Source organism: Microchirus variegatus (assembly GCF_963457635.1).
Source record: "Microchirus variegatus genome assembly, chromosome: 4".
Lineage (NCBI taxonomy): Eukaryota > Metazoa > Chordata > Actinopteri > Pleuronectiformes > Soleidae > Microchirus > Microchirus variegatus.
This window is the reverse complement of record NC_139805.1, coordinates 15,455,073-15,474,619: the sequence shown is the minus strand read 5'-3', so window position 1 is coordinate 15,474,619 and position 19,547 is coordinate 15,455,073. Positions and strand designations below refer to the sequence as shown.

General features: G+C 41.5%; 2 protein-coding genes across 2 annotated transcripts; one reads left to right on the top strand and one right to left on the bottom strand.

Moving 5' to 3' along the window:
• Positions 1 to 359: 359 nt before the first annotated feature.
• On the bottom strand, positions 360 to 2,571 carry timm13 (translocase of inner mitochondrial membrane 13 homolog (yeast)). Its single transcript, XM_083888603.1, has 3 exons — positions 2,396 to 2,571; positions 1,903 to 1,971; positions 360 to 1,516 (listed from the first exon to the last, which is right to left on the bottom strand). Exons 1-3 carry the CDS (start codon positions 2,513 to 2,515, stop codon positions 1,418 to 1,420), a joined length of 288 nt encoding a protein of 95 aa, XP_083744729.1. The 5' UTR covers positions 2,516 to 2,571; the 3' UTR covers positions 360 to 1,417.
• Positions 2,572 to 7,391: 4,820 nt separating this feature from the next.
• Positions 7,392 to 19,343, top strand: enc3 (ectodermal-neural cortex 3). The gene is made up of 4 exons (XM_083888393.1): positions 7,392 to 7,460; positions 9,518 to 10,552; positions 10,759 to 11,528; positions 18,405 to 19,343. Exons 2-3 carry the CDS (start codon positions 9,530 to 9,532, stop codon positions 11,503 to 11,505), a joined length of 1,770 nt encoding a protein of 589 aa, XP_083744519.1. The 5' UTR covers positions 7,392 to 7,460; positions 9,518 to 9,529; the 3' UTR covers positions 11,506 to 11,528; positions 18,405 to 19,343.
• The last annotated feature ends 204 nt before the right edge of the window (positions 19,344 to 19,547 follow it).

Here is a 19,547-nt window from a genome sequence, read left to right as displayed (position 1 = left end):
TGTGTTAAAGTTACTGTTTGTGTCCTGTACAGTCATCTGAAATTCTTTTTCAACATGTACTGAAGGAACAAGGAGAATCAAGATAGAAAAAAGCATGACTGAAAGTATTTATTTCAGTTATTTATTTTCCTGATGCTTTCTTTTTTCCATTGTGTGTGGGGCTCAGAATATATGTGGTTCATTTATGGGTAAATTTCCTTATCTTTTTGTATCTATTCATGGAAAATAGGGCAAAGTCTTAATGTTATAAATTGCTACTTGTGGGTGGGAATTTCTGGGGAAAATAATTATGTGTGAGATGGTGGTAGTGGAATTAGCTTTGAATTCTTTTTTTAACTTGAATTTGGTAAAGGTTGACATTTGATTAATAGATAAGGCACAAACAAGACGACCCGTTTGACAAGGTTTATTCTCCTGATAATGGTTAAATTTGCTCAGTCACATTTCAAATATTGCTCACATGCTTGTCTGGGTCTTACTTCCCGACACAAACTCAACAAGATAGAGAAGGGAAAAAAAGATCCTGGTTTCCAGACAGGCCCATGAACTGCACACAAAAAAAACTAGGAATGGTTCAGTACCCCATCTACAGCAAGGCAGCAGACCCTGCTCAAACAAGCCCACTACTGTGGAGGGCAGCATATAGAGTGACAGCTAGAAAACAGGTCAGACAAAACTGTTTTGTTCTCCAGGCGTACTGTGATAGCAGACTGTTAAGAAGCTTGTGAATGTCAGGTTCATGGTTGTGAAAACACCAATGTGTTCCTCAGTTCTCCCTGCTGATTTTAAGTAGGTCTTTCAGAGTAGCAGCATGTGTAGACTGTAAAAAGCCTGTGTTGGGCTCCAGTTGTGTTGTTGCTTATTCTCTTGGCATAAATACTAAGCGTTTCTCAGAGCAGAATGTCATTAGGAATAGAAAATAAATGGTGGCACGCTGCTTATTGTGTTTTAAGGTTAAACTGTTGTGACCAAAAAAATTCAAATCAACCTTTATGGCAGGAATATATGAAACTTAATGGCATATTTATGTTGAAGTTCGACTGTCCTGAACAGAATTCTTTGTTATAAATATACCCAAAAACAAATGCCATGGTGCTGTAGTTTGCTTTCACAGCGTGGACATGTGTTTTTTTTGTTTTACATATGAACCAGGTAATTGATCGATTATAACATAAAAACATAATAAATCAAACAGATTGTGAACTGTTCCTCAGAGCAGAATGTAAATGTTCACAAAGACAGTGTTATGGCTCGAGTCTACAGGCTCTCCTCGCCTGTCTGAGAGGTATGATGACTGACGCCAACCATCTGCTGCTGCTGCCATGAAACACCTGCGTGGACCCCTCATGCTCATGACCTCTGATGGTGGAAGGTGCTTCTTCTCCGTCAGCAGTGGTCTTAAGAAGGAAATGGATGTTCACATGTGAGCCCTTTCCTTCTGTAATCTGGAGTTGTATGTTCGGGACACGGTGTTCCAAGCGTCCATATACCGATCCATACACATGGCAATACATTTCTGTAAGGCAAGGAGCAACAAGGTTAGGATCAAAATTATTTCATCTAGAACATGTCAAAAACTGTTCCTTGCAACTACAAAGAGCTTGTTCAAAGCCCTGTGATACTCAATATACTATAACAGAAAGCTAAATGTTGGATGGTGAAAAGGGATTTCTATGACTGGCAAAATATATATTTTTTTCCTCTTATTGGGATTAGGATGCTTGCGACGATGCCTTCGATGTTTGAATAAAATGACCCTGTTTGACGTTGCAAGAATTTTTCTTCATTTGGTTTCTACAAACTTGCCCATTCTCAATGTACAGAACGCAAACAAACAACAGAACTTTTTAAAGGCCTATTGATATGTAATTTACTAGCAGGACACCAATGGTGCACACCCACCTGCTCAGAGTTGTCCAGTGTACTTCCAGGTTTACCTATACACTTCTTGAAGCATTTGTCTGTCATTCTCTGGAACATAAAGGGAGATATTGTTAATCGTCACACACCGCTGAGACTTTTACAAGTATTGAAATGAACGTCAGTACAATGAAGATCTGGTTTTCGAGACAACTCCTCGGTTATCAATTGCTCACTGAATTGCATGCAAGCTATATTGTTAATTGAATGTTTTAAGTGTTTTTATTAAATAAAAATAATAGCAAGAGAAACAATGATCGACATTTTTCACCACAATTATGAAGCTAACAACTAATTAATCGAAACATGAGATGAATCTATTTTGAACGTAACAGTCTTTGCGTCAACCGCATTTGAACATGTTTCTATGAGTGATGTGTCATCGTTGCGATGTAAACAGGATCGATATCTGTTCAGCATCAAACTAGATTAGTTTGCATAGGCTAGTCATGTTAGCTTAGCACCTCTGACTTACCTGCAGCAGCTCCTGAGCGTTAGCCACCGCGATCTGCACCTTCACCTGTTCCATGATGGTACCGGGGTCCATTTTACCGCCGGATGCTCCTGCTGAGAAGTCTGAACCGAACCCGTCCATTTCCACCGGTGTCGATACTGAGAATGGGAACTTAAATGGACTGACAGAAAACACGTGTGGAGAGTTGCAGCTAAGCTAACGTTAATGTAGTTTTCAATGCCCTTGACGGCAGCGGAAACGGTATACGTCATTTCCGTTTAGGGCTTTCATTCTTCTGGGAAATGTAGTTTTCCGAGTGCAGCCATGGATAAGCCAATGCAGTTATTTATCACAAGTAATAAGAAGAATAAATATTAAATACGGCAATTACATAAATTAAAAGCTGTTGTTTTATTTATTTAGGAATTTATAAATCGTAAAAGGCTGGGTTTTAATTCCTGTTTTTGATTGTTATATCTTCCATACCTATTACACTTGAATGTTGAAATGATCCTTGAATTAAAATGCTAATTAAATCACTAATGGTAATATCTCCCTGAATTGTTCTACCATACTTTTGGGTAAGTACTGAGTAATGAAATATATAAGGGTCATATGTGACCTTTATTTTGAAAACCGGTGGCCTATAGTAACAGGCCTGTTGGGGGCCAAATTATACTGAAAGATATAGGTAATCTACTCCAATCCTACAAACTAATTCAATTATATTTATGCTAATAATCTAAGATTTAAGTCCAGTCGAGCCATTCATTTCCAACACAAGAAATCATTATTTAATAAAGGTGGGTTTTCTTTTTTTAATGTATTTTAACAATATTACTGCACCAGTATTGTTAATTAATATCAATAATGAATTGAATCAATTGATCAATTAAAATTGATTCTTAGTGTATGATGTCACTCTATCATCTCCATCATTGGCTGATGGAAGAATGTGTTTTAGCAGTACTTTATTGTTATTCCAAGGTACAGATGTGAACCTTTAAATTGATATCTGATACTCAAATCTATAATTTCTTGATAGGAATAATGAAGCATTATAATTCAAAGGATTTCGGAAAATGTTTATTTGTTCATTTGGAAAGGACAATATATAAATAATAACAAATAATATTTGTTCAGATATACAGTCCATCTGTGCATACTGTACACAGTTTGCCACATGGTGGTGATATACACCACTGAATCAGTCAAGTTTGCATGGTGGGAATTAACTCAACTTTTACCCCACTTTTCAAAAACATGTGCATGTATTTTACTAGAAGTAATGCTATTGTTGGGAGTAACACTTTGATATATTCAAGTTTTTTTTTCATGTCATGTAAATGTGTAAGATAGCATTAAAAACAAGCATGCCCCAGTGTTTTTAACAAACAAACTAAAGAACACAAGGTTATTGTATTACATTAAGCTTGATGATGTCCAGTATCAATTTATGATTTTGTGTCCTAAATGTGTGTGATTTTAATTAATTTAATTCCATTTATTTGTCTCCTCAGGCTTTTGGCTCATATTGAAATCTTGAAGCGAAAGTGTCTGTTATTCAAAGGCTGTAACTGGAAACTGCTCTGCCAACACGACCAGAGCTGTCAACTTAAATACGGTGTTGATTTCAAAGGAAAACGACTTAGAAAGTATAGGAGCCTGCTTCATAAATAGAAAGTGATAAGCACCTCCATGTTGTTTGGTGTCAAGGCCTAAATATGAGGATGACCCGCTGCGAGGACCCCGCTCCTTATATTTCAGACAAGATGACCTCATTGAGGAGACCACCTGCCTTGAGTGGTACAGTGAGTCTGAGGGCAACAATGCAGCGACGGTTACAGTTGTCTAAAACAACACTCTTTGGATGCATTGTGGCAACGCTGGGGGCATTGAGGACGGATTATGGGGGGTCTGATTAGTGGCGTGCCTGCCTAAGAGTAATTAATGCCTAGTTACACACACACACATATGTCCTCGGATCAGTTTGGCTTAGAGCCAGGGGGTTGAATCTGGGGAGGGGAGGATTGGGTCAAAGTGCAGCCAAATGAATTAACCCGAGATTACAATCATGAGTTTATAAATCTAATCTTCTTAAATTCTTAATCTCCAATAGAGGCACACTTGAGTGTATCAAAGAATTTGGCCTAATAAGCTACAAACCACGGGATTTTTAAGAAGCTGCAGTGGTGTAAATGACCAGTGTTTGTGTTGATTGAAACTCTGAGGTTACACCATACTGTGAAGCGACCTGGAGGTAACTCCAAGTATAAAAAAAATGATATTGGTAACTTGATACGAGCGCCTGTCAGATTCTCTGTCATACACAAACACACCGATAAAGTCAGACAATTGTGAAACAGCAGCAGCAGCAACAGCAGCTTTTAATCTTGAAAGGCAGTTGTTGAGCGACTGTAAGAAGCTAAGAAACCTGAGCAGAGTAGATATGGACTCAGGTGTTGAAGTGTCTCTCTCCAGTCTGTCAGGTTGTGAGAGTAATGGTGCTCACAGCTACTGATGTTTGAGTAAAATTACCCCATTTGACATTTGAAGGATATGTTTTTTATTCAATTTCTATCAATCACTCATTTGTGGTTAATGAATGAAACATTAGTGAGTGATCAAATCCAAATGCAGGGCACCTCTTACTTGCTCTTTAAAGCGAAACCAAAGCATCATTGGTGACATCACACCCAAAAAAAAACATGTTGGAACATATCCCAGCAAGAACTACGTTTCTTGTAAACAAAAGAGACACTTTCTATGTTTCTTTAAAGTTTTGTGTTTGAATTTGAAACAAATTGAATGAATATAAATTCTTCTAAACGTTGACGATGCTGTGATAACTTGTGTGTTGAGCAGCCCATGAAATGCCTTGCATGTGCAGGGCAGGGTGACTTGGCTGACCTGATCCTTGTCCCGATAGCTTCGTTGAAACCGAGGGACATTCTTGATAAATTCCTGTCAACCTCACGAGGACTTAAATCCTTCCGAAAATGCTCGGAATTCAGAGGCAGAAACAACCTCATGGTTCTGATTTGAACTTGCCATCATATGATCATTGATCGTGTTAGAGAGTTCAAGCTCTGCTTTCTTTTATCCATTTGTGACTCCGGTGGTTTTAATACCATGGGCGATGTTGTAATCGACAGACAAAATCTTGGTATCATAAGTTGACAATGATAAGTTTTAACCGAGACAAAATGTATTTCTCTTCTGAAGTTTTATTCCTGGCAGTGTGAAGGTTGCCCTCAAACCTTATTTAGATCTCAGGTCATTGTATGCATTACTGAACTGTTGGAGGCCTTGGGTGAACTCATAAGCTCAGTATTTCAAATATGCAGAGTATGCATACTAGGAATCAACCAGTCTTACTTGACGGGATATGAGCGGCGGCCTTAATGCTTGAACCAAAAACTGACTCGTGGCAACATATGTATTTTAAATCTAAAGAAATAAACTCTGATGCCTGTGTTGTTTCTGATAACAGGAGGGAAGCAGCTCTGTTTTCAAAGCCCTTGCAAACATGAGCTCTGTAATCTGTGCCCACTGTTCTGTTCAGCTCTCTTATGAACAGCCCTTGTATGTGTTTGTTGCATGTATTGATGAACGGTGAGTGTGTGTTTGTTTGGGTGATAGGGTGTTTTATGTTCTTAATCACCGTGTTATTTTTATGTGTATGACAAGCGCTGTACAAATGAAGTGCTATTTATGGATTCATTCAACAATAAGGGCTAAAAAGAAATGTCATTTGTGTCACTAGCCTAATAAATGTTGGCATATTCATCCACATCTTTAACTCTAGTCTAATGACACTGGCATTTATTATTTATCATTACCCTTTTTTCGAATTTCCTAATGTATTTTTTCCCCCACTTTGCCCTATAGCAAGGATCTCAAACTCAAATGACCTGGGGGCCAATGCGCATCTATTGTGGTCAAGAGGGGGCCGACCTAGAGAACAAAAAGTTAAACTGTTCACAATATTGCATCAGGATATCACACGTATACTTAATAATACTATTAATGATGCAAAATGAACGTACTAATATCAAAAACAGACATTTATTTTTAAATTACATAAATAATAGTGTGGACAACTGTGATTAAAATTCGTACCGGGACCAGGTTTCGGGCCACTGCCATTGGTGGCTCTGGCCCTAAGTGTATTTATATATGTAATTGAATGTTGTATATGATACATTTAATAATGGGATAATTATGACCAAATGTCTTATTATTACTGTTATAAAAACATTGCCTCAGCTACACACTGTGTTTAAAAGACGGTGGGGTCGTAGGCCATGTTTTCATTATGACATGATATTAAGTGGGGGGCCGCATGTAATCGATTGGGGGGCGGCCAGTTTGAGACCCCTGCCCTATAGTATAGTATAATAGGATATATAAAATGTATATGATATATGATATATATGTTTATATATATATATATATAAAAAAAATTTCCCACGAACTTAATTAAATTAAAGCATATATGGAAAGAAACTTGAATATATGGAATGAAATTGCTGAACAGCTGGACAGATGTACACATGTTTCCCTCTGTGTGTGCGCAGACAGGTGAAAACACACAGTGACAGGTGTTTTTGCATTTTTGTGGCACTGGGTCTATAATAACACTGATCGATTGTTGGATAAAGAAATACAACAGACACGGTGTTTTTGTCCTGATTGGGCAGTGGCAGCAGAAACGGGAGGAGGAGGAGGAGCCAGAGTGAACACCAACACCACCACCACCACCACTGAGCTCTGCTCTTTCTCTGCGTTAGCTCTGCTCAAAAGCTGCGTGGCTTCACGAAAGCAAACAATACAACTTTTTTTTTTGTTCTACTATCGGACGCTCTCTCTCTCTTTGTTTTAAAAACGCGTCTATAATAAAAGCGTACTCCGCGCACCAATGGCTCGAGCACATTCCTGCATTTTGGGACACGACACAGTTTTACACTCGGAGAAGAAGAAGCGGGTTTGTTTGAACTGAGCCACAAACTTCAAACACATCGACGGCGGCGGAACCAGCCGTAACGGAGAAAAAGGAATCCGCAGCAGCGCTGCTGTTATCAAGGTAAGTGTAACACACTCCTGCCAAAGTATCAGCCACACGGCTGCACGTTTCTGTGACACTTCTACTCCCGACATGTTGGAGTTTTGACTTCCAGCTCTTTGATGTGTGCTGGTTGGAGCAGGCTGGATGTCTGCTGTGCTGCTGCTGCTGCTGCTGCTGTTGCTAACTTTGTAGGAAAGTTGCGCGGCCGTCGCTGTTGCTGACCGGAGTTTCACATTTACTGCACAAAATGCATTTGATTTCACGCTGAGTCTCTCCACGGAAGTCCACCGTGCCCATTCATTGAGCCTGAATGGCCGACTTAAATGTATCTGCTGTGAAACAATGGGCTCTTTTAGGCAGAAGATATTTATTTTGCCCTTTTGAAGGTTGTGTATAGTTGCTGGAACTGAGCCATAATTGTGACAAACGTGCAGATCAGTTGTGTTGTTATTGTGTCTTATTACAAACTCATGAAGGATTAGAATTGGAGTGCGGAATGAATTCATTGTTTTACTAGTCAGCATTTGGTTTGGGAATCACGATACGGTCCACGATACCAATAATATCACGATACAACTATTCTGTGATAATCGGTGTATTGCGAAACAATCATGAAAGTGATACTACTATCTGTCTAACTGAAGAAAACAAAACATAAGTGAAAAGTTAAAAGGATTTCTCCATTTATTCACAACATAGAGAACAAAGTACGCCTTAAATTATTAATTAAAATATCGATATTTGCCCTGGCATATCGATTATCGTATTGCACGAGGAAGGACAGCATATGTCACCAAATCGATATTTTGACCCACCTCTAGTCAGCATGATCATCATTATCCTCCCACTTAAAGCTACAGACTAGTCTATATCGGTGTAAATATCCATTATTGTGATACATTCAAATGTGGAAAACTGTTAATATTTGAATTAAATGGCCTGATAATGCAGTCTGGATCATCAACATACAGTCTTGGTGATTTATTTTGAGTTGCCACAAGAGTGTGAGCCTGCATCATTGAAGTCTTTCTGGAACCTCTTGATTTGTAATGATCTTATTATTAACTAAGACTCTTGTTTTCCACTGTCAAATGTGCTGTAAAATATGTAACATTAGTTCATCTCTTTCATCTGTACATCTGGAATCTTTCAGAAAATGCACACAATCACGGTTGAACCAAATGATGTTAGTTTGTGTAATTGTGTTTAGAGAAATGCCACCTGTTTCCATTCATGAGTCTAAAATTATGATTATTGTGTTTAATGAATCTGCAATTACCACAGTAATGTTGTGAATTGCATTTATCTTGATTGTAGCGACAGGATATTTCTATATGATCTATGCGTAAACTAAACTAACCGCATCACCAAAAGAAGGACTCAGGGTTTCATCTGCTCCACAGAGGTTACATAATTGAATCCATGAGGAGTGGGTCTGATGTGTCACATCTTACGTGGGCAGGAAAGCTTTGCCTGTGTTATCATTTTGTGTGTGTGTGTGTGTGTGTGTGTGTGTGTGTGTGTGAGAGAGAGAGAGCCAGCAGAGAAACAGAACAGGCTGTCAGGAATTTACTGGCTCCTGTGCAGTTGGAGGTGACTCATAGCCCTGAAATGTTTATAGGGGTGGAAAGATGTGATATAGAGCAACACACCCAGGTGTTGCGACTTTACCTAACATTAATCACGAAAGGTTGTATTTTGAAGTCCGTGTAGCTCATCTGCTGTTGCAGGTTTGAGTGTTGACATTGATGTATGTTTCACAGTGTAAATTATTGTGGCACGCTGTGTGCAAGGAGTGTTTCTTATCTGATCTCCTTTCATCTCCGAAGTCTGAAGTTCACTTCTGGTGTAAACCAGTGCTTTATTTTTCAGCAGCTCATTCATCAGCTGTTGGTGTAGTGAGTTTTGTTTAATCATTAAGGTAAAGGAGTGGTTTGTAGTCATTGTAAACATTTGAAAGAGCATTAATTCATAAAATCCCTTCTTCCTGTTGAATTATGAAATCGTTTAATCTAACAAATGATTATCTCTGTCCACTGGTGCTAATATTTTTCTCCCTTTACATTTTCCTCCAGGTCTGTTTCAAGATGTCCGTCAGTAACCACGAAAACAGAAAGTCTCGCTCCAGCTCTGGCTCCATGAATATCCACCTCTTTCACAAGACGTCTCACGCCGACAGCCTCTTGACTCAGCTCAACCTGCTGCGCAAAAGGAAGGTCTTCACGGATGTCATCCTCAAGGCTGGCAACCGATCCTTCCCCTGTCACCGCGCCGTCCTGGCCTCCTGTAGCCGATACTTTGAGGCCATGTTCAGTGGTGGGCTCCGGGAGAGTCGCGACGCTGAAGTCAACTTCCATGACTCTCTCCATCCAGAGGTGCTGGAGCTTCTGCTTGACTATGCCTACTCGGCTAGAGTCATTATCAATGAAGAAAATGCAGAGTCGCTCCTAGAAGCAGGAGACATGCTCCAGTTTCACGACATCAGAGACGCAGCAGCAGAGTTTCTAGAGAAGAATCTCCACCATTCAAACTGTCTGGGGATGATGCTGCTGTCAGATGCCCATCAATGTCAGAGACTGTATGAGCTGTCATGGAGGATGTGTCTGGCAAACTTTGCTTCTCTCTTCAAGACAGAGGACTTCCTCAGCCTGCCCAGAGACAAAGTCCAGGAGCTGATTCTCAGCGAGGAATTGGAGGTGGAGGATGAGAGCCTGGTGTACGAGGCTGTCATTGACTGGGTCAAGGCGGACATGGAGCGACGGCACAGCGAGCTGCCCGAGTTGCTGCGCTGTGTCCGCTTGGCGCTGCTCCCTGAAACATACCTGTTGAAGAATGTAGCGTCGGAGGAGCTGGTGATGTGCCACAAGGTCGGCCGGGAGATTGTTGAAGATGCTGTGCGGTGTAAGATGAGGATCCTCCAGAACGATGGTATCGTAACGGGGTTCTGTGCTCGGCCAAGAAAGGTCAGCCAGGCCCTGCTGCTGCTGGGAGGTCAGACTTTCATGTGCGATAAAATCTACATGATCGATAACAAGACCAAGGAGATCACCCCAAAAACAGACATCCCCAGCCCCAGGAAAGAATGCAGTGCCTGTGCCATAGGTTGTAAGGTATGTATGGGATATATACTGCACTGTATGATTTGTTTTATTTACCATTATATAGTTGTAAGTGATTGACATTATCTTGTCTTATAGTCTTTACTATTGTATTTATTGTATATCTCTTTTGTTAGCTGAGCAAATTGCCCCAAGGGAACAATAAAGAAACCTATGATTCTCATCATTCTCATTTCTCTGCAATTCCTTTTTCTCAGGTTTACGTTACAGGAGGGCGTGGCTCTGAAAACGGTGCCTCCAAAGATGTCTGGGTCTATGACACGTTGCATGACGAGTGGTCCAAAGCAGCCCCCATGCTGGTAGCCAGATTTGGACACGGTTCTGCAGAGCTGGACCACCAGCTGTATGTTGTGGGAGGACACACTTCTCTCGCAGGATCGTTTCCTGCCTCTCCCTCTGTGTCTCTCAAACAGGTGGAGCAGTACGACCCTCAGACTAATAAATGGACGCTGGTGGCTCCTCTCAGAGAAGGGGTGAGCAATGCCGCTGTTGTTGGCGCCAAAAACAAACTCTTTGCCTTTGGGGGCACCAGCGTCAACAGAGAAAAGTATCGCAAGGTTCAATGCTTCGACCCTTGCCAGAACCGTTGGTCTGTGCCAGCCGCCTGTCCGCAGCTGTGGCGATACACTGCTGCAGCTGTGGTGGGCAACCATGTCGTGGTGATAGGTGGCGACACTGAATTCTCAGCGAGCTCTGCCTACCGATTCAACAGCGAGACGTACCAGTGGACCAAGTTTGGAGACGTGACGGCCAAACGCATCAGCTGCCACGCGGTGGCATCTGGAAACAAACTGTATGTGGTCGGGGGATACTTTGGTGCTCAGAGGTGTAAGACACTGGACTGTTATGATCCATCATCAGACTCTTGGGAAAGTGTGACCAGTGTGCCCTACTCTCTCATTCCAACCGCCTTTGTCAGCACGTGGAAGTACCTCTCAGCATAGTGGGATACGCGCTCTCTTTTATGGTGAGTAATTTTAGTTTCCTTAATCTGACACTAGCAAACAATATGACAATTACACGTGCTATTCATAGTGTCCCTATTGTCACATAATAAACAGGAACTGATTTTATGGAGTCATGGTTATCTGCACCGAGTTTAAACCACAATGTCACTTTTTTAACAAACCAACTTGATTGTCAGTTTGAACCGGACAAGAACAGTTTAAAACCCCTCGCTGTTGTCAGCGTTGCTAGTGGTTACGGTTACACATTATCTAGCTGCTTTGTTGGCTGGGTGTTGGATAAACATAGTGGAGACCTGGGTTAGAGTGCAGGAGGAATGTCAGTGGTCCTGGTAATTACAGAGCGCTACAACACAGAGGCCAGTGTCAGTGACAGGAGCAAGGTGGGAATCAGGTCTGTGCTCGTCTCACCAGGGAGCAGTTGTAAGTAGTAAAAAGTGATATAACTCATGGTCTATAAACATATAGAGAGAGCAGCACAGAGTTGAGTTTGTCTGGTAATTGGTGGCGGTCAGTAGTCGGTTCCCCGGCTCCTTCAGTTCACATGTTCACAAGTTGCGTACGTGCGTATGTACGAGTGTCAGTGTGGTGAAGTGCTGCAAGAATGTGTGTGGACGTAGAGTAACGTGGAACAACTATTGTATCACATGCCGCTGTTTTTAGGTACAATCTGCTCATTTAGGCAGGTAGACATGGTCAAGGCGAGCTTCAGATTGTGATATGGTTGTTGAGATGAAATTTGTGAAATGCCCTGTTGATTCCAGAGGTCAGAGGAGAAAGACCAAACTGGATCAAATTAGAAAAGCCACAGTAACTCGTGTACACTACAGCTAAGATATGAAGAAAACTGAATTCACAGCATGTTGTGAACCTTGCAGCAGATGGGCTGCAGCAGCAGAAGACCTCACCTGGTGTTACTCCTATCACTTTATGAGTTGTCCTCAGTAGCTAATATATCCTCACAAAACCTATATAAATTCATATAGATGCATTTGATACAGGCACTAAAAACTTTATCAACTACATTCCAATTAAAGTAAGGATTCATTTGAAGAAGGAAAACCTACTTCAGCACCATATGTGGTGAGAGGACAAGAGGACAGGGGTATTTTTTCTGAAAAAACTAAAAGTCAGCTCAGTTATAATTTCAAAGAAATTCAGCAAGAAGAGTGAAGAAAAGAAGGATCCACCTGAGAGGATCTAAACGTATGTCTGACTGAAATGTTTCATACCATATCAGTGAAGAATTGCTCAACCAGATGTGCCTGAAGGAACGACAGGTTGCAGTTTTCACAGCTTCATGTGAGCTCAGAGAAGATTAATCTTTCCTGAGGGTGTTTTTGGTGTCACGCAGCGACTTAGGAGTGATGGAGGGAAACAAAAGGGAGAGAATGTGGTGATATTTTGTGGAGTTTTAAGTTCTCTAATCTGACTGTGGAATTTTTTTAAAAGCCCATTCTTTGTTTGCATCTTTAATGAATGGTTTTATCTTTTCAAAGACCATCGTGCAATGGGGTCACGTCGGCCATGACACCAGTAAACATGTCTGATATTCAATCACCAGTATAGTAGTTATTACTATATTATAACAGAAGTGCTCAGTGTTGTTTGGTTGTTGTATGGACTGGTATTTTCCACAGAATGACCCTCCCTTTTGTTTTGTCTTGTATTTTCCGAGTCTTTCCCTGTTGGCAGTAGCTTGGTTAATTCTCCTCCATATTTGCTGGCATCGTCTACATACAATTTTTTTTTTCCTGCATCCATGCCATGTGAAGAATAATATTTGCCGTCCGAATACATACATTACATGTGCGATTGTTCTCCTCTGTTCTGCATTTACCATCAGTAAAACCTGAGCGTGACTCAAAATAGACTCAATTCTTTGCCAAGAAGGTTGACAGTAAATCTAAACTGAACCTAGTGAGAAGCAGGAGGCTTAAATGTGTGTCTACAGTAAACAGCTAGGTGTGATGAAGGGCTTTAGCATGAGGAGGCTCCTCCTGGTATGAACCACTGTCTCCATGTTAGTCAAGGTTTTCCAGCCCGATGGAGACAGGCAGGCTGGTTATGAAAAATCAAGGCTCTGTGGGTGAGAGAAGGAGTGAGGTGGTAGACGTTATGGCAACAACAGGGTGACATAGAGGGCTACAGTCACACACCTGCACACAGATATACTACATATTCAAACAGACTAGTTGAAAATGAGATCGTGAAGTGGAGAGCAAGTCAGACCAGGAGAAGCAAATCTATATTTTGCACCGTTTGGCAGCCGAGACTAACGCCTGTCTAAAAATACTCAACTCCGAAGACTGTCAACTTTCAGCTGGGATCAGAGAGCGAAATACATGTGTGTATTTGTTCTAGGGTTAGACACAAACTGGCTATGGTTAGTGTTCGGCATAATGCTCTCTTTAGGCTGTCCAAATGAATGGACGTCGATGCAATGTCCGAAGAAGAATAGCTGCACAAATCTGTGTGTGCATGCGTGTTCCTTTCATGTTTATAGTGGGGCTGAAAACCGCCAGTCAGCTGTTGTGGACTTGTCTGTATTTGCATTGTTTTTACTCAGTTGTGAAACCACATTTTCGACTTGTAGTACTACCCCCAACACCCGACCCCACCCCCTCTCACACATACACACTCATACATAGGCAGTCACATTGCTGACATTGTCTGCCCTTTAAAAAGCCAGTCATCCTTACTCTAATTTGGGAGGAATGAAGGTGTGGCCTGCATTCCCATTAATAAAGATTTGTTAATGTTGTCCTGTGGTTGAGGTCTCGTGGCTGTCCTGCCACTCTGCGTGGCCCATGTGGGATCACTAGGCCTCCTGCTCTTTTTGTCACCACCTTCTGTAGTTTGGAGCCTCGTGAATTTCCACCAGATGTGACTAACCCCAGACTCCGGGGCCAAACCAGAACCCACTGTTGATGGGAAAACTATTTGTAAATCTTAACGCATGGCACTGCATATTTACTATGGTCGAGACAGCAGAAGTAAATAACATTAGCAAATTAAGAAAAAAAAATTGAAATTTAACAGACTCAATTTCAGCTGTTTTAGTTTTGGCTTCTTCATAAACACGTTTTACACTCGGCCATTAAATTGTACATCTGATGTTTTGGGGGTTTCTCTGTGAGTAACATCACGGTGTAATCTGGTCTGTTGTTTGTACGAGACGACAGGCAGACAGGATGTAACTAGAGAACTCTGCACAAAGTTCAGCATGGTCTCTCACTACCACCGAATTATAATGGACCCAGAAATGACTCTTATCGACACTTGAGCCTTTGTTTTCTCAGACCCCCCCCCTTTCTCTGACCCTCCCTCCTCATCACATCTCAAAAAAAAAGGATCGCTGTTGTATTTTAGCTTTCTAACGGCTTCAACTGAAGCACTTATGAGGTGGGCATGGCTCAGTTTGATTGGGCACACCTGGAGAGGTCAGGGGGCCACAGTGGGAGTCAGCAGTGGGCTCTCCATGTCCCCAGACAGCTGCTGTAAAATGGAAAGGTCACACCGGGATCAGGGAGGAGGAGTACAGAGGCCCTAGTTACTCAATACTAATGTTTTATTAATGCCTTGCTGTGAGGACCACCAGGAGCACACGCTGAATGAGCCTTTTATTGTGGCATCTGTGTACAACAACGATTCTACCGCTTCTCTCCAACACACATACACAGGTTAAGTTAGCACGTGCACATGCACACACTTTGTCACTTGTCCCCTGAGTAATCAATCTGCCACGTTACAGCCCTCGGCACGGCTGCCTAAATTTACATAAACCTAATGGAGTTTTTATTGGTCTTTTCACCACGCAGCAAGCAACGAAAAGCAAAAGGGAAAGCGATGCTTAAAATGGCAGAATAATCACCAGACTAATTTGATTACTCCCTGAAAAAGAGATGAGCTGTCATACAGTTACAGGGGCCTCCTCAGAAAGCCAGCTGCACAGAGTGTGTCTGCCTGGTAATTAATCTGAATTACATAATATTTGCGCCTCTGAAGTAGTACTGAAGTGCCATCTACTCAGTCACAGACACTCTTTGTTTCCAGTCTTAAACTGGAGTTTCTTTTAGGATTCATCAAGACATGCCATGGAATATTTTGCGGCTGCACCAAGGTTCTTACAGCTCATCCTGGAGTTCTTTATTTGTCCCTCAATATAAAGCAAGCTCGTGTAAATGAAGTCACTGTGATTTAAACAATGGTCAATACAGTGGAATTCTAGGTGGTCATTAGTAAACATGGCACAGGCCCCGTTGGTCACAAGGGACAGATTAAGAAAGAGGACTCAGCTTTGGTTTGGTGTGTTCTGGGTAATTGGGCCTCCATAAGACGCAGATGCAAAACACGCAAAAAAAATTGAGTTATGTGTCATGATGCAGGTGTCATTACTTTGATTAATGTTACCTAGTCCCATGATGCAAGTGTTTTTACAACTGTGTGATATTTTAAAGGGTATACATGGGACTCGTGCTATGAGCTGCGTTATAAATATCAGTGAACTTTAGCATTTAAAAAGGTTACTGCAATCCCAATTCAAAACAATATAGAGCACAGTAACACAGAGGGAGCTGCACTGTGTTCATGTTCCTACACATACACCTATACTGTAATTATAAACACTGATCCATCCAGATGACAAGTCAACAACTAGAATGCTTTAAAAACATTCCATACATTAATTAACCATTTCTCACTCATAGCTGCAGCTTGCTTTGTTTGTCTAACTCTTCTGGCAGTCAGGGTGATGAAGTGCTATGAGCTTGGGTGGCAGTGATTGGCTTAACAGACAAAACAGTAGCCGAGTTTGAGGCCAGCAAATGAAAATCTAATCATGAATATACGTTATTATATGTGAAACCAGGTTTTCAGTCATCTCTGATGACATATCCTACAGTAGATGAATAGATTGATCTGGACATTTTATGACCTAATATAATACATTTCTTGCATTTGGCCCCTTTTTAAGAATAGTGTAAAGTTTGACATTGGCTCATTAATTAATTTTCTCAGAATAGATTGACTTAATCCTCTGTGGAGGATGGAAGCAACCGACAGACGGAGGCAGGTTAAACCTCCGAGTGCCGGATCCAGTGACTGCACAAATTCCCAGCCCATCTGTTTTGTGAGCTGAAAGACAAATTGACTCATTCCATCCCTCACAGCAGCGCACCGTGGTTACTGCAGTGCACCAGACCAAAGACACACACACGGGACATGTGGGCACTCTCTAGGTTACAGTTATTAAGCTCGCCACCTGTTGGCATCCCACGCTCACTCGCTGTTGGCAGGAGGAGGTCATACCTGTAGAGTTGTGTAATGTAAGTCATGATGAGCTCGTCATTATAAAAGATGTTCACAGGTGAATGCTGTTTTCAGTCTCATTATTGACCTTGACTTGATGGGACAGTCTGGAGATTCATTTCTGTTGACGGCAGAATTATTTGGCAACGCTGGGATGTTGTTTGATGGAAGTCTTGGATGTAACCCTGCCAATAAAAAAAAGTACATTTGAACTCGATCACTATTTGAGCTACACTTCTAATACGCTTTGACCTTGACCTTTGACATTGTTCACCTGAGTTATGTTCATGCCTCAAGAGCTCTTATCAACCACTATCGTCGTGTTTTTAGAAGACCAGAGCGGGAAAGCATTTAAATTTCAGAGACATGCTCTTCATCTTTTGCACTTGAGGGAGATTAGACGGCCAGCAGCAGTAGATAAGTGTGGCCATTGAGCCAAGCCTACAGTATTTGCCTGGAGGAGTTGTGGAAACTTCCATCAGGCCTGCAGTTGCATGTTGAAGAGGAAGTGTTGCTGCTGTTGCGTTACTCCAGCTGTGCTCAGAAAGGCTGAGAACAACTGTGTTTGTTTCAAAATCCAGCCCACTTTTTTTTCTTCTGCCTTGAGGCCATTCAAGATGAAGAAATTAAAATCTTTAATGTACAGTGAATTAGTGTCACTTTCACTAAGAGCGTGTATCATTTTATGCCTTCACATTATTGTTATCATTATTCCAGTGAATGTGACGCACTGTTTTGCCCGAGGTAACATGTTCACAACAACAGTAACCGACGAGTAGAGAGAAGTTAGTTGTGAAAATACAAAGTCATTATGTTATCCAAAGAAGCCCCGAGCAAAGCCTGTGTGTAAATGTCACCTCGCTTCCTTTTTAAAATGGAGAGCACACACATATGCTTCATCCTCATCTGCTCTGACAGACGCATCATCGAAAATATGCAAATTACATGTAAACATCATGTTCAGGCTTCTCTGTAACCACCTCGGATAAGCTGTGGAACATTCCTTCATAACAGCAGGGGTGGAAAATTAGATGCTCAAGTATCTGAGGTCGCTGGAGACGAGCGATTCCAAAAACAAACTCGTCCCAGTGTTTGTAGTAAAAATGGTGATTAACACATGAAGGAATTTCAACCACAACAAAAACCTCATACTGTATAAATTATATCCGGATCGCGCAAATAAGCTGATGGTTTTTGGAATATGTGTTTTATCTGACTCCAGAGAGGCTTAATGTTACAGAGCAGGGTCTTCTCCTCTGCCAGCCTCGGATATTTATTACCTTGTGACATAAATGGCTCGAGCACTTTTAAATCCCACATGCCAGGAGGTCTTTAGTTAAATAAAATCCATCCTGAGGCATTCATATTAACACTGTGTGGGTAACTCTGATGAAGCGGCCGTTTGATAAGCTGATATGTGGCTCGACGACCAGAGTCTCTGCATTCCTCTCTGTTCCCTGAGAATGTCCAGGCCTCGCCTCTGGTCATGTGGATGCTCCTCATTCAACCGTGGCTCCTGTGAGTTCACAATATCCAAACATTAATCTCCCTCTGTCTCTTTTCCACAGATCAGCCGTGGTGTCTGGTATGTTGTCTCCCTTCGCTGTCTGCAGAGAGGAGGAGGAGGAGGAGGAGGATGAAGGTTGTGTGTGTCCTCTCACTGGCTCCATCCAGCCTGATTCACATTATCGTAATGTGCAGATGACTGAAGGACTAAAGGCCTGAATCCTGGGAACAGCCCAGAGACGATAAGTCTTCAGCCTCTTTGCACCTGATCTGTTTACGCGTCGTTCTTGTGTAACTTTGCCATGTCGCCACTGGCCTGAGCTGGACTCATTTCTATGTACAAGTTTAACAGCGTTAATGTGTTCTCTGTGCATCAGTTAAAGATTTTCCTCTTTCTACTGCATGGATCAAATAAGCTACTGAGACTGTATCAGCCCTAAACTGCACCACCGACTCACTCCATCATCAAACGTGTTATCTCTCCAGTAGATCACCTTTTCATTAACCCTTAAAATTACTTTGGAGAAGGTGTCTCACTGATGGATTGTTTTACAGTGAACTTAAAATAAGAAGGTCCGCTGTCCTTTGTTGTGGTTCTCCTGTCCTCCTGACACTGGGCATTTACTCAGGTGTAATTTATTTTGACTGCTGATGGACTAAATTAGACCTTTGCCCTGCCAGGCGTATGGGGAACTCGAGAAGACGTTTGGGGAAGTGTATGATTTTGTGCACAGAAACAATCTTCCTGTCTGTATTTTTAGACGTTTGGACTTGGGCTTCCCTCAATTTTGGCGAGCTAAATTTGTATCTTACTCCTTGACTTAAAAATACAAGCTCGCGAAAGAGAGTGTGGCCCATTACGGCTGCAGAAGATACTTTTCTGTTTCAAAATGTTAACGTATGATTTGATGTCATTTCTCTTGCACTTGGCGTCTCAGGGTTATGTACAGTTCTACCTGTATTTGTTCAAGGAAGGGTAACCTTTGTGTTATTTGTCTTTTCTTTGCTCTGAATATATATATATGTATTTTTTAAATGTGATAAACATTTTTACAGAAGTCTCTCATTTTAAACTACATTCTTAAAATGTGTGATGAAGCTTAATAGCAGCGATCATGTTTCAAACTTAAATATTGCCAAAACCAGAATAGCTGACCTTAGTGTTATTTTGGATGTGAATGAGGAAAGCTGGATGTTTCCAAAGT